The sequence below is a fragment of the Canis lupus genome, chromosome 30 (genome assembly GCF_003254725.2).
Source record: "Canis lupus dingo isolate Sandy chromosome 30, ASM325472v2, whole genome shotgun sequence".
NCBI lineage: Eukaryota > Metazoa > Chordata > Mammalia > Carnivora > Canidae > Canis > Canis lupus.
The window spans coordinates 9,765,925-9,781,973 of record NC_064272.1 but is presented as its reverse complement, the minus strand read 5'-3'; the positions used below and the strand labels follow the sequence as shown (position 1 = coordinate 9,781,973).

The 16,049-nt window shown below is 40.1% G+C and overlaps 1 protein-coding gene across 3 annotated transcripts in view; it reads right to left on the bottom strand.

Moving 5' to 3' along the window:
- STARD9 (StAR related lipid transfer domain containing 9) overlaps positions 1-16,049 on the bottom strand; it is a 134,496-nt gene that overhangs the window by 38,890 nt on the left and 79,557 nt on the right. For all 3 annotated transcript variants that reach the window (XM_049103984.1, XM_025473050.3, XM_025473048.3), the window contains exons 10-19: positions 12,013-12,080; positions 10,857-10,954; positions 10,267-10,473; positions 9,987-10,084; positions 8,941-9,018; positions 8,448-8,519; positions 5,237-5,416; positions 1,768-1,819; positions 1,307-1,444; positions 245-327 (exon numbers count right to left, since the gene is read on the bottom strand). In XM_049103984.1, coding sequence (XP_048959941.1) covers positions 245-327; positions 1,307-1,444; positions 1,768-1,819; positions 5,237-5,416; positions 8,448-8,519; positions 8,941-9,018; positions 9,987-10,084; positions 10,267-10,473; positions 10,857-10,954; positions 12,013-12,080 — 1,074 coding nt within the window. The remainder of the gene's footprint in view (positions 1-244; positions 328-1,306; positions 1,445-1,767; positions 1,820-5,236; positions 5,417-8,447; positions 8,520-8,940; positions 9,019-9,986; positions 10,085-10,266; positions 10,474-10,856; positions 10,955-12,012; positions 12,081-16,049) is intronic.

Genomic DNA, 16,049 nt, shown 5'->3' with positions numbered 1-16,049 from the left:
CCTTAAAAAGGAGAACCAGGGGGGCAGCCCGGGTGGCTCAGCGGTTTAGCACCGCCTTCAGTCCAGGGTGTGATCCTGGAGACCCGGGATCGAGTCTCACGTCGGGCTCCCTGCATGGAGCCTGCTTCTCTCTCTCCCTCTCTCTCTCTGTCTCTCTCATGAATAAATAAATAAAATCTTAAAAAAAAAAAAAAAAGGAGAACCAGGGAGGCTGGTAGCTACCTTGAAAACATAGCACACTAACCTGCCTTCTCTGCCGCAGGACAGCGGCCTCTGCTGGGTGGTTGAATCGGAACTTCTGCGCTTTCCCCAGGGTTATGACTGCTCCTGTGGCAAAGACAGATGAGAATTCATCAACAGCTCACATTTTTTATGTTGTTTTTAAAAATATTTATATATATATTTTATATATATATTTTATATATATATAAATATTTACTTATTTATTTTCTTTCTATTTATTTATTTGACAGAGAGAGAGCCGGAGAGCACAATCAAGGGAAGAGCAGAGAGGGAGGGAGAAACAGACCCCCTGCTGAGCAGGGAGCCTGACCCAGGGCTTGATCTCAGAACCTTGGGATCATGACCTTAGCCTAAGGCAGATGCTTAACTGTCTGAGGCACCCAGGCACCCCCATAGCTCACGTTTTGAGTACATACCATGTGCAGAGCACCTTTCTGGGAGACAAAATCCTGCCCTCAACAAGTTGATAAATTAGGTAAGAGTAATTGGTTATTGCACAGCTTATGTACTGAATTAACAAAATGAACAGGAGTTCTACTACTCCAAGGGAAAGCAAAATGGATTCCCTGTGGAATAGTGAGGGAACGTTTCATGGAAGAGTAGGAACCTAAGCTCAGCCTTAGAGGAGAGACAGAATTTGAATAGATCAACAAGAGCAGTAATAGTAATAATGATAATAAGTATTTACTAGGTGCCAAGGACACTGTGAAGATCACATGAACTAACTCATTCAATCCTCACAACAAACCTCTTACTGCTCTTTTACAGATGAGAAAACTGAGGTTCAGGGACTCCCCCAAGGACACAGAGGTAACAAACATAGGTACAAATTTCAGAGAATCATTCTTTACCCTGGGACCCTGGAATTGGGGCTTCCTTGTTTATGGGAAGAGAGTGGTATTAGGAAATCTTCAGATCTCTGGGTGCAGAGATGTCTGCGGAGAGATGGGACTGGGTGCCCCATCTTTAAAGCCTGCTCCACTAAGCTCTCTGGGTTTGGCCCATGAGAATGGAGTGAGTCCATCACTCATTCTGGCATAAATAGGGCTACAAGCAGTCTTACCTTGGGTGAGACGACAGGAGGCAGTGACCTCCCGGCCATTGACTGTGCAGCGGGCCCCACGGGCAGGCCGCAGAATGACTACCCCACAGGCACTGGTGATAGTGCAGTGATCTCTCTCAATCCATTGCCCCTGCAGGACTACACAAGAGATGGAGGTTAGTGGGGTGGGGAGACAACCCAGAGAAACACCCTTTCTATGAGATCAGAATCCACTCTGGAAGATCTTACATTATGACAAGAGAGAAGAGCCACCACCTGAAACCACCCAGACCTGGATCTTCCCACCATCTGGGTCTCCTCCTATCATGTCTCTGACACACACCCACATCATAGCAGCAAAAGAGGAACAGCCTCTTGATCTTCAAAGATTCCTTCCTCCCAGAGCATCATCAGGTTCCTCTTAAGAGATTGGTTAGGCATGAGTACCTGCCAGTGTCAGACTCAAATATTCTATCACTTACCAATATCCTGTTCCTGTTCTGAGTCAATCCTTCCTATTTTTGTTGTCCCCTCCTAAAGGGAGAAACAAAGCCCTTTTAACAAGAATAAAAAGGGACACAGCCTACCCCCAAAGCAGAGTCCACTGGCTGAAGTGTTATCGCTGTCTCCCCACACCCACTCTGGCATTTTCCATACCACCTCTCGGCTTTGGTCCAGGTTGTTCTGACTGCGCTGCCCACTCACTGCAGCCTAGGAAGCCCCTGAGAAGGCAGGGGCAGACAATATGTAAGAAAACAGAACCAGCTCTTTGCAAAGCCAACAAGTGCTGGCAAGCTCCTTTCTGTGCCACAGCCTGATGTTAGGGAATTAGCTATGGCCACTGGCCAGAGATTTTCTAGTCTGAGGAAGTGGGCACATAGGCAGAATTTTCCTCCAGGGACTAAGGTTGGTGTAATCCAAGTTTGGTCCATTTAGTCTCAAAGAGACACACATTCTATGAGGATGCATGGAAGCACAGGATTTTTACCTTCTTGGTCCATAGAAGAAGTTCGATAGATACCATGTTCTAAGAAGAAGAAAGCACAACTAGGAGAAAAGCATATCTAGAATCAAAAAGGACTGGAAGAAAGTATAAGAGAGGAGGGGAAAATGGAGTTAGCATAAATGAATTACTGGGTAAGTAGAGGACAGGGCCTCTTGGTCCTTGGATTATGGCAATTCTTTTAAGAACACATAGCTCGGGATCCCTGGGTGGCGCAGCGGTTTGGCGCCTGCCTTTGGCCCAGGGCGCGATCCTGGAGATCCCGGATCGAATCCCACATCGGGCTCCCGGTGTATGGAGCCTGCTTCTCCCTCTGCCTGTGTGTGTCTCTCTCTCTCTCTTTCTATCATAAATAAATAAAAATTTTAAAAAAATAAACTTACTTTAAAAAAAAAAAGAACACATAGCTCTGTTTGGGGAAGGCAGCAACATGACAATAGAGATGCTGAGTTTAGGTACATATTTATCATGCATTAAATAACCATCCACAATGTCCCAGGAATTATGCTGAGTACTTGATAAACATCTCTTATTTAATCCTTAAACAACCTAAAATATAGTTATTATCCCCCTTTTATATATGAAGAATCTGAAACTGATGGGCAGGGAACCCACATACTAAATAGGAGAGTCATGGATAGAATTGAGGTCTCTCTGGGCCTGAGCCCAAGCTTGTTCAATCTCACTGTACTACTTCTCCCTAGTAGCTGATGGCTTTGAAGTAACCAGAGTGTTTCCCACTAGGTTTCACTGTTAGCAGTCAGAAAGGGGAAGCCCTTGCAGCTCCCTTAAAATAGCTGGTGACAAGGCAGGCTCCTGGAAGTAATGAATGAGACTCTGGCCTTACTGGGTTTGCACAGAGAAGCAAAGCCTAGCCTTTCCTGCTCAGCCACTGAGGACCACACAAACAAATGGATGCTGGCCTCTACAAACACCACCAAACAAAACTGAGGAAAAGGAGTTAAGACTCCTCCTGCCAGTTCAGGGTCAGCCCTGATGATGAAATGCATTTCTTACAAAAAGATAAGGTCACCACATATCACAACTTCTACATCGAAGGGCATAAATCACCACAAAACACAGTGGCATCTCATTTAACATGGGTTTAGTCGATGCCTGTGCTTGCTGTCCCCTCTGCTCACTTATGCAGGGAGAGTTAGCAGCACAGGGCAATTAGGAGAATGAAGTCCAGGATACCAGAAACCTGTGTTCCGCCCACCTTTCCTCTGTCATCTTCCCACCCAAGCTACTTCTCCAGGTGACCCAAGGGAAAAAAGCTTCCTGGGTATTGTTAGGGATTAGTTCCAGGTCTATAATCAAGAGAGCAATGCAAACAAAAAACACAGAGATTCTTGAGCAATTACTGCCATACTATTACCCAAACCATGAACTAAACAAAAAGTGAGAAAAAGGGTACATATATATCCCGCAGAAATGCCAGGATTAGAACTAGACTGAACCCTCATCCCTCAGGTTCACTGGAAATGCATCAAGGAGGGGGCACTACCCTCAGAACACATGGGCCCCGCAATGAAAACCAGCACTCCTACATTTCAGATGAGGCCTGCACTCATCTCTTGTCTCTGATTCAATCTCAGCCCCGTCCTTTAGCTACCCTGAGCTCTACCACTGGACTTCTAGCTTCATCTGTTTGCTCTGCACCCAATCAACACAGCAGATTAGTTCTACTCAAATATTAACCATTTTAATCCACCTGGTCTCTTCCAGACCTCCAACTTCTCTCTGTGGTTCTGACTAATGGAAGGATTTGACAGATAGCCTTTGATATTTAGATCTGTTATTTAGGTAACAGACACTTCTGCCCAAGGCATTTTCACTGAGCTAATTTATACTCACTTTGTTGAACATAAGCTACTTTAACTTTCTGAGAGGCTCAGTGTCCGACAGCTTCCCAGAGGGCTTATCCTAAGATGAGCTTTGCTAATATCTCACTACCATGTGCACTGCAGCATTAGGAGCCAGATTTCTCCAGGGATAGGAGTAGCATTATGTATTCCCCATAAACTGTTCCTTTCAAATGGCAGCTGGGGACAATTAGGAGAATGAAGATTGGATTTTCAGTGAACCTAGGGATTTTGGTCATATAAAGTATGTTCTGCCATCCACAGGGCCTGTCCTTCTATTGGAAGGCATTTTTGATGAGGACAGGATATGACTTACCTACTACTGGGGACTAACTCTCAAAATGCTTCATTTAGAAATGAGGACCTGGCTCTATGTGACAAAGAACCCTGCAATCCAGGTCCTTCTTGGAAGGCAGAAGCTTCATTCCATTGTTCTTGGACAGCTGCATATTGTGCCCTGCCCCACCCTGCTGGTCCACCAGCCCTCTGGGCTCATGCTTTCTTTAAGCTTTCTGCATCTACTTTTATTCTCCTCTCTTCTTTCCCTGGTAAACCTAGTAAGGGAGAAGCAGAAGGTGCACTTTTTGCTGACTTGAGACTTGAAGAATGGGAAGGTATTAGAAGGAAACTTTCAGATCTTTGATCCCCTCTTTAGCTTTTGAAAGCCATCTGTGAGCAGCCTGAATGTACAGAGCTCGGGAATGTCCGTGGTATTTCAAGGTTAGGATTTCACCTCCATGCCTGCACTCCTGTGCTTTAGAAAGCCAGAAAAGGAATATAAGAAGTATTAGTCTTACTTTAAAATGAGATTAAATCACAGAGAACAAAAGTAAGTTATATAAGAGCAATAGTAGCAGCCACAGAAAAACAAATAATTGTTCTGATTTCGTCTTCTACTCTAATCACACAAAAGCAAATGAATCACGATTGGCTGGCTAGCCCAGTTTCCTGAAGGCAAACCTGAAGGCAGTTCTGTGACATCTGGCTCAATTCACAGATGCCTGGTCACTGTCCTTGGCTTCTCCCTCAGTGACCTCTGGGGCCAGTGGCTCAGGAAAAGAGGGAATGCACCAGCCTGCTCACCTTGAGGTGATAGAGCACGACACCTGTGCTAAGTACATCGTCCTCCAAGGCCATTAGGTGTGGCAGGCTGGAGTCAATGACTACCCCAGCCCTCCTCCTGTTGATGTCCACTCTGTAATTCTCCACAAGGGCCTTCCACTCATTCCACTTCTGGGTCCAGTCTTTAGTCAGATGGTCTATCTACAGAGATAGAGGAAGCGGTTTCAGACACCCCGCAGGTAGAGCAAAATTAAGGTCAGAAGTCATCCTGGCCTGATAGCTCATGGCATTCCTTCCTGCCTTTCCTCACTGTTATTATTCAAAGCTCCACAGAGGCCCTTGAGCCTCCTCTGTGAGTTGTGTTTTCTAACATCTCTTCAATAAGCAAGTGTTACTTTTATAAATAGCAACTCCCTCAGTGTTATTTTTAAAGTTTTCTGCAACAAGCATGTATTGTTTTTGTAACTTGAAAAAAAATGCCATATATGTTATTTTCATTAATTGATGTGTTAGTCATATGTCTATGTTTATAATTTCCCTTTCCCTATTCCTTTTCCATATGATACATACTAAGGATCCTTTTATGAGCCAACACTTCTTTCCCAAGGTGCAGAACCTCAAATCCTAATATAAGCTTGTATGGGGCTCAAAGATATACAAAGCACCAAGAGGAATCTCCTCAGATAAAACAAAGACTGTAAGAAACTGGTCTGAAGGAACATGTAGTAACAACAATAAAATACTGAGGCTTACTATATATCAGGAACAGAGTTTTAAAAATATGTAGGGGTCTGTATCTCTCATGAATAAATAAATAAAATCCTTTAAAAAAAACGATATGTAGGGGCACCTGGGTGGCTCAGTGGGTTAAGCATCTGACTTGATTTCATCTCAAGTCATGATCTCAGGGTTGTAAGACTGGGTTCCACATTGGGCTCTGCACTAGGTGTGGAGCCTGCTTAAGAATCTCTGGGACGCCTGGGTGGCTCAGTGGTTGAACATCTGCCTTTGGCTTGGGGTGTGATCCCACAGTCCTAGGATGGAGTTCCACATAGGGCTCCCTACATGGAGCTTGCTTCTCCCTCTGCCTGTGTCTCTGCCTCTTTCTCTGTGTGTCTCTCATGAATAAATAAAATCTTAAAAAAAAAAAAACCTCTCTCCCTCTCCCTCTGTCTCTATCCACTTCCCTCTCTAAAAATATATATATATATATTAATATCATATATAATATAATATAGCAAGTTAGAGGCCTTAAGCTAAGGCCACCTGGGGAACGTGAATAAACAGTGTTGAATGCAAGGTGGTTTTTTTCTTCTTTTGGTGGAAATTTCCTAGGCAGGGAAGTTATTCTGGGAATGGAAGAACTGAGGAAGCCCAAGAAAAGGACCTGGGTCCATTTCTCAGAAAATGGATACTTGAGAAAAAACTAAGTATGCCAAGTTCAGGCACAAGTGTTTTACCCCAGAAATGTTACTTTTAATGTTATAATCATTGAATTGAAGTCTGCAAAGAATAAGACTACAGGGTACCCATGGATTAGGACCTAGCAAAGGTGAGCAGCAAGGCACTCTGGCTTACAGTTTAGCCTGCCTGGCTCAGCTACCTGGAGGTACCACTGAACACACTTCCCCTTCTGGCTGGTTTTCATCACATACTCCTATGCTGCCTAAGGTCATCAGGCCAGCAAGTGGCAGATTCAAGACAAGGTCTGCCAAAATATATAAAACTGCTAATGAGCGTGAATGATTTTGACTCTGTACCTTATCTTTTATGTATATAGGTGTGATATATTCTGAACCAAAAATTAGAACATATATTTAAATACAGAATTTTTGAGAAATGTCTGGATGTGTGATGTAGTTTTAAAGTTTAGTTTGGGTAACAAAATATTGACATAGCCAGGATACTTTATAATGTATACAGATGATGAAACAGAATACTGGGAATTGGGATATGCGGTTGTCATATCTAAATCTAACCTGTCACACAATAATGCTTGACATTTCTTCCTTATAAATGTCTCCAGGAATCATCATTTAATCTAACCTCCCCAAATGTCTATCCTTACCCTCATGGGGTCACAAAATTACTCTCTCTCCTGGTTATCTCTCTGTTTCCAATCTTCCTTCCCTTCAATTCATCCTACCCACAACTTTCATATTAATTTCCCAATATATGCCTTTATTATGTCACCAATCTGGTTCAAGAAGCCATAAGTAATATTGTGAATGTCAAGTTCAAACCTTCTAAACTGGCCCTAACCTTACCTTCACTAAACTCTACCATGAGCATGTATTCTAGTCAGCTCAGTCTTCCTTATACTGTGTGCTTCCACATGGCCTCCCACACCAGTTTATCCTTCCAGTTCCATGGCTCTGCTGATATTATCCCACCCTCACCCAAAATGTCTTACCCTTTTCTTCCTATCTAACACACTCTACTGATCTTTCAAGGTCTAGTTCAAGTTCTCTATCCTCCAGCTTCAGCACTGTGATACCTGCACTGAAAATTCTAAGCCATAATGATTTCTCCCTTCCCTTCGTGGATGTATCTTGCAAGAAGTTACTATGGCCGAGTTCAAAAAAAAAGCTCTCTTCATATAACTCATATAGTTCACTACATTTAACCATTCCCTAAATGTGTTTCCAACTCAACTGCAAGCCATCTGAAAGAAGGAACTTCTTTGTATCTTTTGAAGCATCACGCTGAGCACCTATTTAGTGCTCAATGAATACATGTCAGTCAATTGATTTACTGACTGGAAAACAATTTTTATTTTCTAGGCTACACTCCCTATCCAGAGGGAGTTATCATGAACCCCTAAGAGAACAAAACAAAGAAAGCCAGTCACCAGCCCCTAGGGCAAACTCATTCCCCACTCAAAGCTCAATGAAGACAAAAACTATCTCTAGACTAAACAGAACCTGTGCCCTGACAAGGAAACAGCCCTGACTCAGGAATAATGAATGGAAGGACACCTGGGTGGCTCAGTGGTTAAGTGTTTGCCTTTGGCTCAGGGCATGATCCTGGTCCGGGGATCGAGTCCCCACTAGGCCTCCTGTGAGGAGCCTGCTTCTCTCTATGCCTGTGTCTATGCCTCTCTCTCTGTATCTTTCATGAATAAATAAAATCTAAAAACAAAAAACAAACAAAAAAAAAGGAATAATGGAAGGAGATGAGACCTACTATCAGGGTGATGTAAAGCTTAACTGTGTCCACCCAATATACCCACCTTCAATTCATTTTGGAGAACCAGTTCTTTCAGATTCTCATCCTTTTCCTCATTCAGTGGACTGAAGTTTCTCTGCACAAAAAGAAATATGTGCTTTGTGGGTCTCATCCTTACTCTTATTAAGGAAGAGAGGAGCAGATAAAAAAGACTATGATTTAAATCAGAAACAATTAGAAGCTTAAATATTGGGGTTCACACTGGTACAAAGAAGGAAAACTCAAATTTTTCTGGAGGACCCCATTCCTTGAATCCACCTACACACAAAATAAGGGCCACTTAAGCAAATATCTTTAGGACAACAAAGAAAATATAGTGAGGATGCCCACCCCATCTGAAACTACTCCGATAATCAGAATAATCCATGTCCTGTCTTTGCTCCTGCCTCTGTTCCACAAGTGTCACTTAATCAAAAACACAGAATGCAGCAGGACTCAGATTCTATGCAGAAGAAAAGGAGGTTTGGGGTACAGAAAAGTTCTGATTGCCTGAATACCAGTTCGAAGTTCAGCAGCATGGCTTTTAGTCTTCTAATCTCCTCCCTGAGTTCTCTGATCAATTTTACATTTGCATCCTGAAACATAAAGAACTTGGTTTCACAAAGACTGATACTAGGCTTCAACCAGCTCTAAGATGCTATAGAGAATTAGTTTGGAAAAAGTGGTTTACCACTTTGGAGTAACTTGAGGCAGTCTTCTCAAAGTAAGGTCCCAGAATCACATCAACTTCACTTAAAAACTTGTTAGAAATGCAAATTCTGCTCTCCCACCCTCTCAATACCTACCAAATCAGAAACTCTTGAGGGCTGGGGCTCAGCTGTGGTTTAATCAACCCTCCAAGTGGTGATTCTGATATACACTTAAGTATGAGAATTGCTGCACTTGAGCAGGAGGTTGACAGGTAACGCAAGTGCCAGTGCAAGTGTAGGTAGTAGATGCCGATCTTCCTGTAATAAAACTAAATTTATACCTACCTAAATACACTGCCTTTTAATTTTAAAACAGTCCACAGACAGGCTATATAGGCTGGCCACCAGTTTGCGATCCCTGCCCTGAAACTTTTCATTGCAAAGCAGATAAGGAATTTTTAAAATTTTCTTATTACTCAACTTTTCAAAACTAATAAATTCTTTTTTTTAAACTAATAAATTCCTTATATGCTTCTTGCAGCCCAAAACAGAGAAGTTGTTGCAGTTTGCACAGAAGAGAAATAAAATACAAGCATACGTCAATATAAATTCAAAACAAAAGCCGAGAACACAGAGACTTTTAAATAATCTTCCTTAGGGTGGCAGTGGTATACCACCGATCTTAAAAGGGATGTTCTCAGAGAAATATCTAAAATAAATTATTCAAAAAGGCAACGAATGAAGTCAGTAGAGATATGAGAGAAGGGTATGACACCAAAAGAAAGAATTTCACTCTATTTTCATTTGGAGAAGTCATGCAAGTAGGGGTGAGGGTGAAGAGAAAGAGATCAATGAAAGAATAAAAGAACTTAGTGTAAACAATACCAGACCAAGACTCCAAGTGAAAGTCTCACCTCATTTACCCGTGGCTTGTTGATGATGTGTTTGGCATTGGATGCATATCTTAGTGTGCTCATGGTCTCACTGTAGCTAGTGTGTGCAGGAGACACAGCTGAGGTAGAAGGAGAAAGTTAAAAACCATGCCAGCCCTTCCGACCCAGCCTGTAACCACTTGCCTTTATTGCTATTGTCCATGCTGTATTATGACACCCTTAATGAAATGGGTGGCCATGGCCCTTTCTCTGAGGTAGAATACCAGTCCTAACACAGAACCTGCTCCAGCCTCCCACTCACTGGCAACCATGATTGTTTTGGAGTTGCCTCCAAGACTGTCCTTCAGCAGCCAGGTCAACACGGAGTCCCGGTATGGGATGTAAGACTGCCTCCGGGAAGGCCCTGCTCCACTGCTGGTCCCTGAAGGAGAGCTAGGGATCCCACTGTCACCATCACTGGCTGCACTGTTGAGGCTTTGGCAGCTGCTGAATGCTTGAGAATTCTGGGCTTTAAAGACAACAAAATAATAAAAGTGTAAGAAGAAAGGAATTATGAAACACATGCATTAAAACAATGGTTGGGGAACATAAATGTAAATATCACACTTTGTAATCCTTCTCTGCATGATAGGATGCCAGTTTGAATCCTGACTTTGATTTTGGACTTAAGACAGACTATGTGAGCCACATGATTTTTCAGTCTCCCTTCTTGAAATGAGATGGGATGGGATAATGATCACAGTGTCCTCAACTGCAGACAAGTATCAATTTTCATGTCCTCATCAGAGGTAACTTTATAAAAAAGAACCTTGTAAATGTCTACCCTATTTCATAAAATTATTTTCCAAAGTCTCCCTCCCACTCTGATGATCCAGTCCATAAGCAAAATACCTAAGGTGGAGATAACAATTCCCAGAGTCACAAGAGACTTGTTGATATTGGCTCCTTCGGTAATCCGGTCCTTACAGTAACTGGGATCTGCTCTTTCACTAAAAAAAATCAATGAAAACAAAAATAAAAGAAAGAAGAAGACCTTGTCCTTATAATGCTGTTGAAAGACACTATTCATTATGTGGTACATTATGTAAAAAGCCCACAAGATAAATTCTTTTTAGAATTTAGTGCCAGAAAAAAGTATTATCATCTTGTAATGAACTGGCATTCCTCCACTTCTCAGGCAATAGAAATCAAATAATTCATTAATTTCATCTATTTATGGCCTTATGGTATCTGTCGATGTCTTGAATTCCTTTTTTAAGTCAATGGGAAATATTGAAAAGTCACACTTCCAAATGCCTGATAATAGTTTCTCCCAGACAGTATTGCATTTTTCCCCTCAAAATGCCAGAGTTGCAGCTGACAGAAACAACACTTAATTTTAAGGGAATGACGTACCATATTAATAATTTAGCAGTTTTAAAATAAGAAAATTTGCTTTATCTCACCTCACACTTTTTTTGCAACATTATCCCCAAGACTTTCTTTCTGAATATACATGTGACTATAATTCATGCTTTCTTCTAATACTTAGAAGATCATATCTTGTCCTCCATGCCACAGTATTTTTCAAAACTTTCTTCCCCTCTTTTCCCCCCAGTATTGCGTAGGGCTGCATAAAATCAATATTAAGACAGAGGGAAAAAAAAAGTGTACTAACCCAGTTACTTCCACTTAGAGCAGTGGTTTTTGATCTTGACTATACACTGGAATTACCTGGGCAGCTTCAAAAAGCGATGCCTGCACTATCTCTGACATCACTATAAAGTGACTTATTTGATCAGAGGTGAAACCAAGGCACTGAGAATTTTTAAAGGCCCAGGTAATTTTAATAGGCAGCTAAGATTTAGAACCCCTGACACTGAAGATTTTTTCAGCCCCTGAGAATTATAATTTCTTAACATAGCATTCAAAAATTTGTTTCTTTAATAATTTTCTCAGGCTGACTGAAATGTGAAAAAGGATGGAACAAGTTTATTCCCTGTAAAATGGGCAAGAACAAGGTCATTGTCAAGGGATTAATTTCCCTTGGCTTTGAAATCCTAATTACCTGCCTGCTAGGTCCACAAGGTTGATCTTGCTAGCAATTTCAGATGGGAGGTTGTTCTCCAGGACTGCCTAAGGTAGAAAACACATTTAAAGCTTGTCATTTGAACAGCATGATTTTTTCCCTTTAGACATCTTCCTAAACAAGCTGGTATTCTGGATTTTTAGCCAAATCATGCAAGAAATCTGTATTTGAATGTGCTCTGAATTAAATAAGCTCCCAAAGTCTGATAATCAGTAAGACCTGGGGTCTTACTTCATCAAAAATATGAGCAAGACTTCCACAGAGTTAAGTGGGCAATTCCCCACAAAGTCTTATGAGTACAATTTTCAGAGGTACCAGAAATTTTAGTACAATTTAGCAGGCAAATGCTCAACTCCCCTTCTAGGGGCTGACTCTCATCTGTAGAGATCCACAGCAGGCCCCTGACTGGGTTTGTCTATCCTTAACTGGAGTCATAGCCTATTAACTTGCAAGGGCAAGCACTCTATGTTTTCTATCCAGGGGCATCCAGCCCTCAAGAGCAAAACTACCTTGCCTTTTTTTTAAAAAAACATTAAGGGTGGGGTTTTGTTATTTTATTTTAATGTTTAAATAAACCCCTATATGTACTGGCAACCGATTTTTCACAAACTTGCAAAGGTAATCAGTGCAGATTGTGTAATCTTTCCAACAAATAGTGATAGGACAAGTGGATATCCATATGTTAATCACCAAAATCCAGTTTTAAAACATTTCCAATAACCCCCCAAATTTTCCCAAGTCAGTATGTAATCAATCTATTCCCATCCTATGCCCAGGCAACCACTCAACTTTCTATATAAAATTTGCCTTCTCAGAATATTTTATACAAATGGAATCATACAATGTCTGGCTTCTTTCACTGTGCATAATTATTTTGAGATTCATCCATGTTGAGGCATGTATCAAGAGTTTGCTCTTTTTTATTGATGAATAGTATTCCATCATACGAATATACTGGGTTTATTTATTCATTCACCTCCTCATGGTCATTTGAGTTGTTTCTGGCTTTGAGCAATTACAAATAAAGTTGCTATGAATATTTGAGTACCAGTCTTTGTATGGACATACCATTTCTTTTCTCTTGGGAAAAACAGCTAGACATAGAATTGGATTATATGGTAGATACATGTTTAAACTGTTAAATTCTTTTCCATGGATGTACCACTCACTTTACATTCCAACTGGTAATATAGTGGATGAGAACTCCAGCTTCTACATATAAGGCCATGACTTAGCATAATCACTCTTTTGAATTTTAGCTATTTTATTTTTTTAAAGATTTTATTTATTTTTAATTCATGAGAGACACACACACACAGAGAGAGAGAGAGAGAGAGAGAGAGAGAGAGGCAGAGACACGGGCAGAGGGAGAAGCAGGCTTCATGCAGGGAACCTGACGTGGGACTCAATCCCGGGTCACCAGGATCAGGCCCTGGGCTGAAGGTGGTGCTAAACCATTGAACCACCTGGGCTGCCCAAATTTTAGCTATTTTAAAAGGTGGATAGTGGTATCTTATTTGATTTTAACTTACAGTCTCTTAATGATTAATAATGTTTGCATTTTTTCAAGTGCTTAATTACCATCTGTGTATTTTCTTTAGTTAAGTGTTGGTTTAAAATTTTTTCCCACTGCTTTGAGTTGCTTTCTTACTTCTGAGTAAGACCTATATATTAGAGGTCTATATATTATCATGGATACAAATCCTTTATCAGATAGGTTTTACAAATAAATTTTCCTATCTTTTTCTTTTTATTCTCTTCATAATGTCTTTCAAAGAAAAGTTTTAAATTTTGACCAACTGCAAATTTCAGTTTGTTCTTGTTCAATTTATGCTTTTGTGCCACGTTAAAAAAAAAAAAAAAAAAAAACCTTTGCCTAGTTCAATACCACAAAGGTTCCCCAAAGTTATCTCCAAGTTTAATAGTTTCAGACTTTACATTTATATCTATGATCTAGTTGGAGTTAACTTTTAGATAAAGTGCAAGGAATGGATCAAAGTTGTTTTGTTTGTGGCGGGGGTGGTGGTGGTGGTGTTTTTTGTTTTAACATACGGATATCCACTTGTCCTATCACTATTTGTTGGAAAGATTACACAATCTGCACTGATTACCTTTGCAAGTTTGTGAAAAATCGGTTGCCAGTATATATAGGGGTTTATTTTGGACTCCCTACTGTTCCATGGATCTATTTGTCTATCTTAACATTAATGTCACACTGTCTTGATTAGCCTTTTATTTTTACCCCAAAAATAACTGTATTAGGAGAAATTCCAAACATACATAACAGTAGAAAAAATAGTATAATGAATCCTCAGGTACCTGTCACCTAGCTTCAACAATAATAACTTGTAGCCAGTCTCACTTTGCTTATACCCCCACTTACTTCACCTACCCACATTATTTTAAAGCCAATTCATCACTAAAATTTCATCTGTAAATATTACAATATGCATCTCTGAAGGACAAAGACCCTTAAAAACACAATCACAATCAGTATTCCTAGGACATTATCAACAATTCCTTACAGCATCAAATATCTAGTCACTGTTTCCTACTCAGTTTAAGTTTCTTTGAATCAGAATCCAACTAAAGTCCTACATAATGAAATTAATTGAGGTGTCTTTTTTTTTTTAAGGTAGATAACTTTAAATTTGAATGTGCCATCATTTATTTTTTCCAGTTTTGAGATGTAACTGACAAATACCATTGTAAGTTTAAGATCTATAACTTAATGATTTTATATATATAAAATCATTAAGTTATATATAAATATATATTAATGATTAAAATCATTAAGTTATATATATATATACACACACACACACATATATATAGCCAAAGGATTACCACAATAAGTTAACATCCACCACTTCACACAATTACAAATTTTTTGCCTTTGTGGTAACTTTAAGATCTACTCTTCCAGCAACTTTCAAATATACAATACAGCATTGTTAACTCTAGTCATCAAATAGTACTTTATATCCCCGTAACTTACTTACCTTATTAATTGCATACTTTAGCTTTACATGGTATATGGTTTACCCTGGAGAAGGGTCTATGTGCACTTAAAAAATGTATTCTGTAGATGTTAAGAGTTCTTCAAATGTCAGTTCATACTGGCTGATAATGTTCTATATTCTTCTATTTCCTTGCTAATTTCTGCCTAGTTGTTCTACCAACTACTGAAAGCAAAATACTGAAATCTTTATTATAACTGACTTGATTATTTCTCCTTTAAGTTCTGTTATTTTCCTTCTTACATTTTGGACCTCTGCTGTTGGGAGCACATACGTTTGGACCTCTGCTGTTGGGAGCACATACGTTTATAACTGTTAGATCTTTTTGATGTATGGATTCTTTATCATTATGAAATGTCCCTCTTTGTCTATAGTACATATTTGTCTTAAAAATTATTTTTTGTCTGACATTAAGATAATACTCTAATTCTTATGGTTACTATATATATGGTATATATTTTTCTATCCCTTAACTTTCAATATACTTGTATCTTTTTTTTTTTACTTTTTTTTTTTTTATTGGTGTTCAATTTACTAACATACAGAATAACACCCAGTGCCCGTCACCCATTCACTCCCACCCCCCGCCCTCCTCCCCTTCTACCACCCCTAGTTCGTTTCCCAGAGTTAGCAGTCTTTACGTTCTGTCTCCCTTTCTGATATTGCCCACACATTTCTTCTCCCTTCCCTTATTTTCCCTTTCACTATTATTTATATTCCCCAAATGAATGAGAACATATAATGTTTGTCCTTCTCCGACTGACTTACTTCACTCAGCATAATACCCTCCAGTTCCATCCACGTTGAAGCAAATGGTGGGTATTTGTCATTTCTAATAGCTGAGTAATATTCCATTGTATACATAAACCACATCTTCTTTATCCATTCATCTTTCGTTGGACACCGAGGCTCCTTCCACAGTTTGGCTATAGTGGCCATTGCTGCTAGAAACATCGGGGTGCAGGTGTCCCGGCGTTTCATTGCATTTGTATCTTT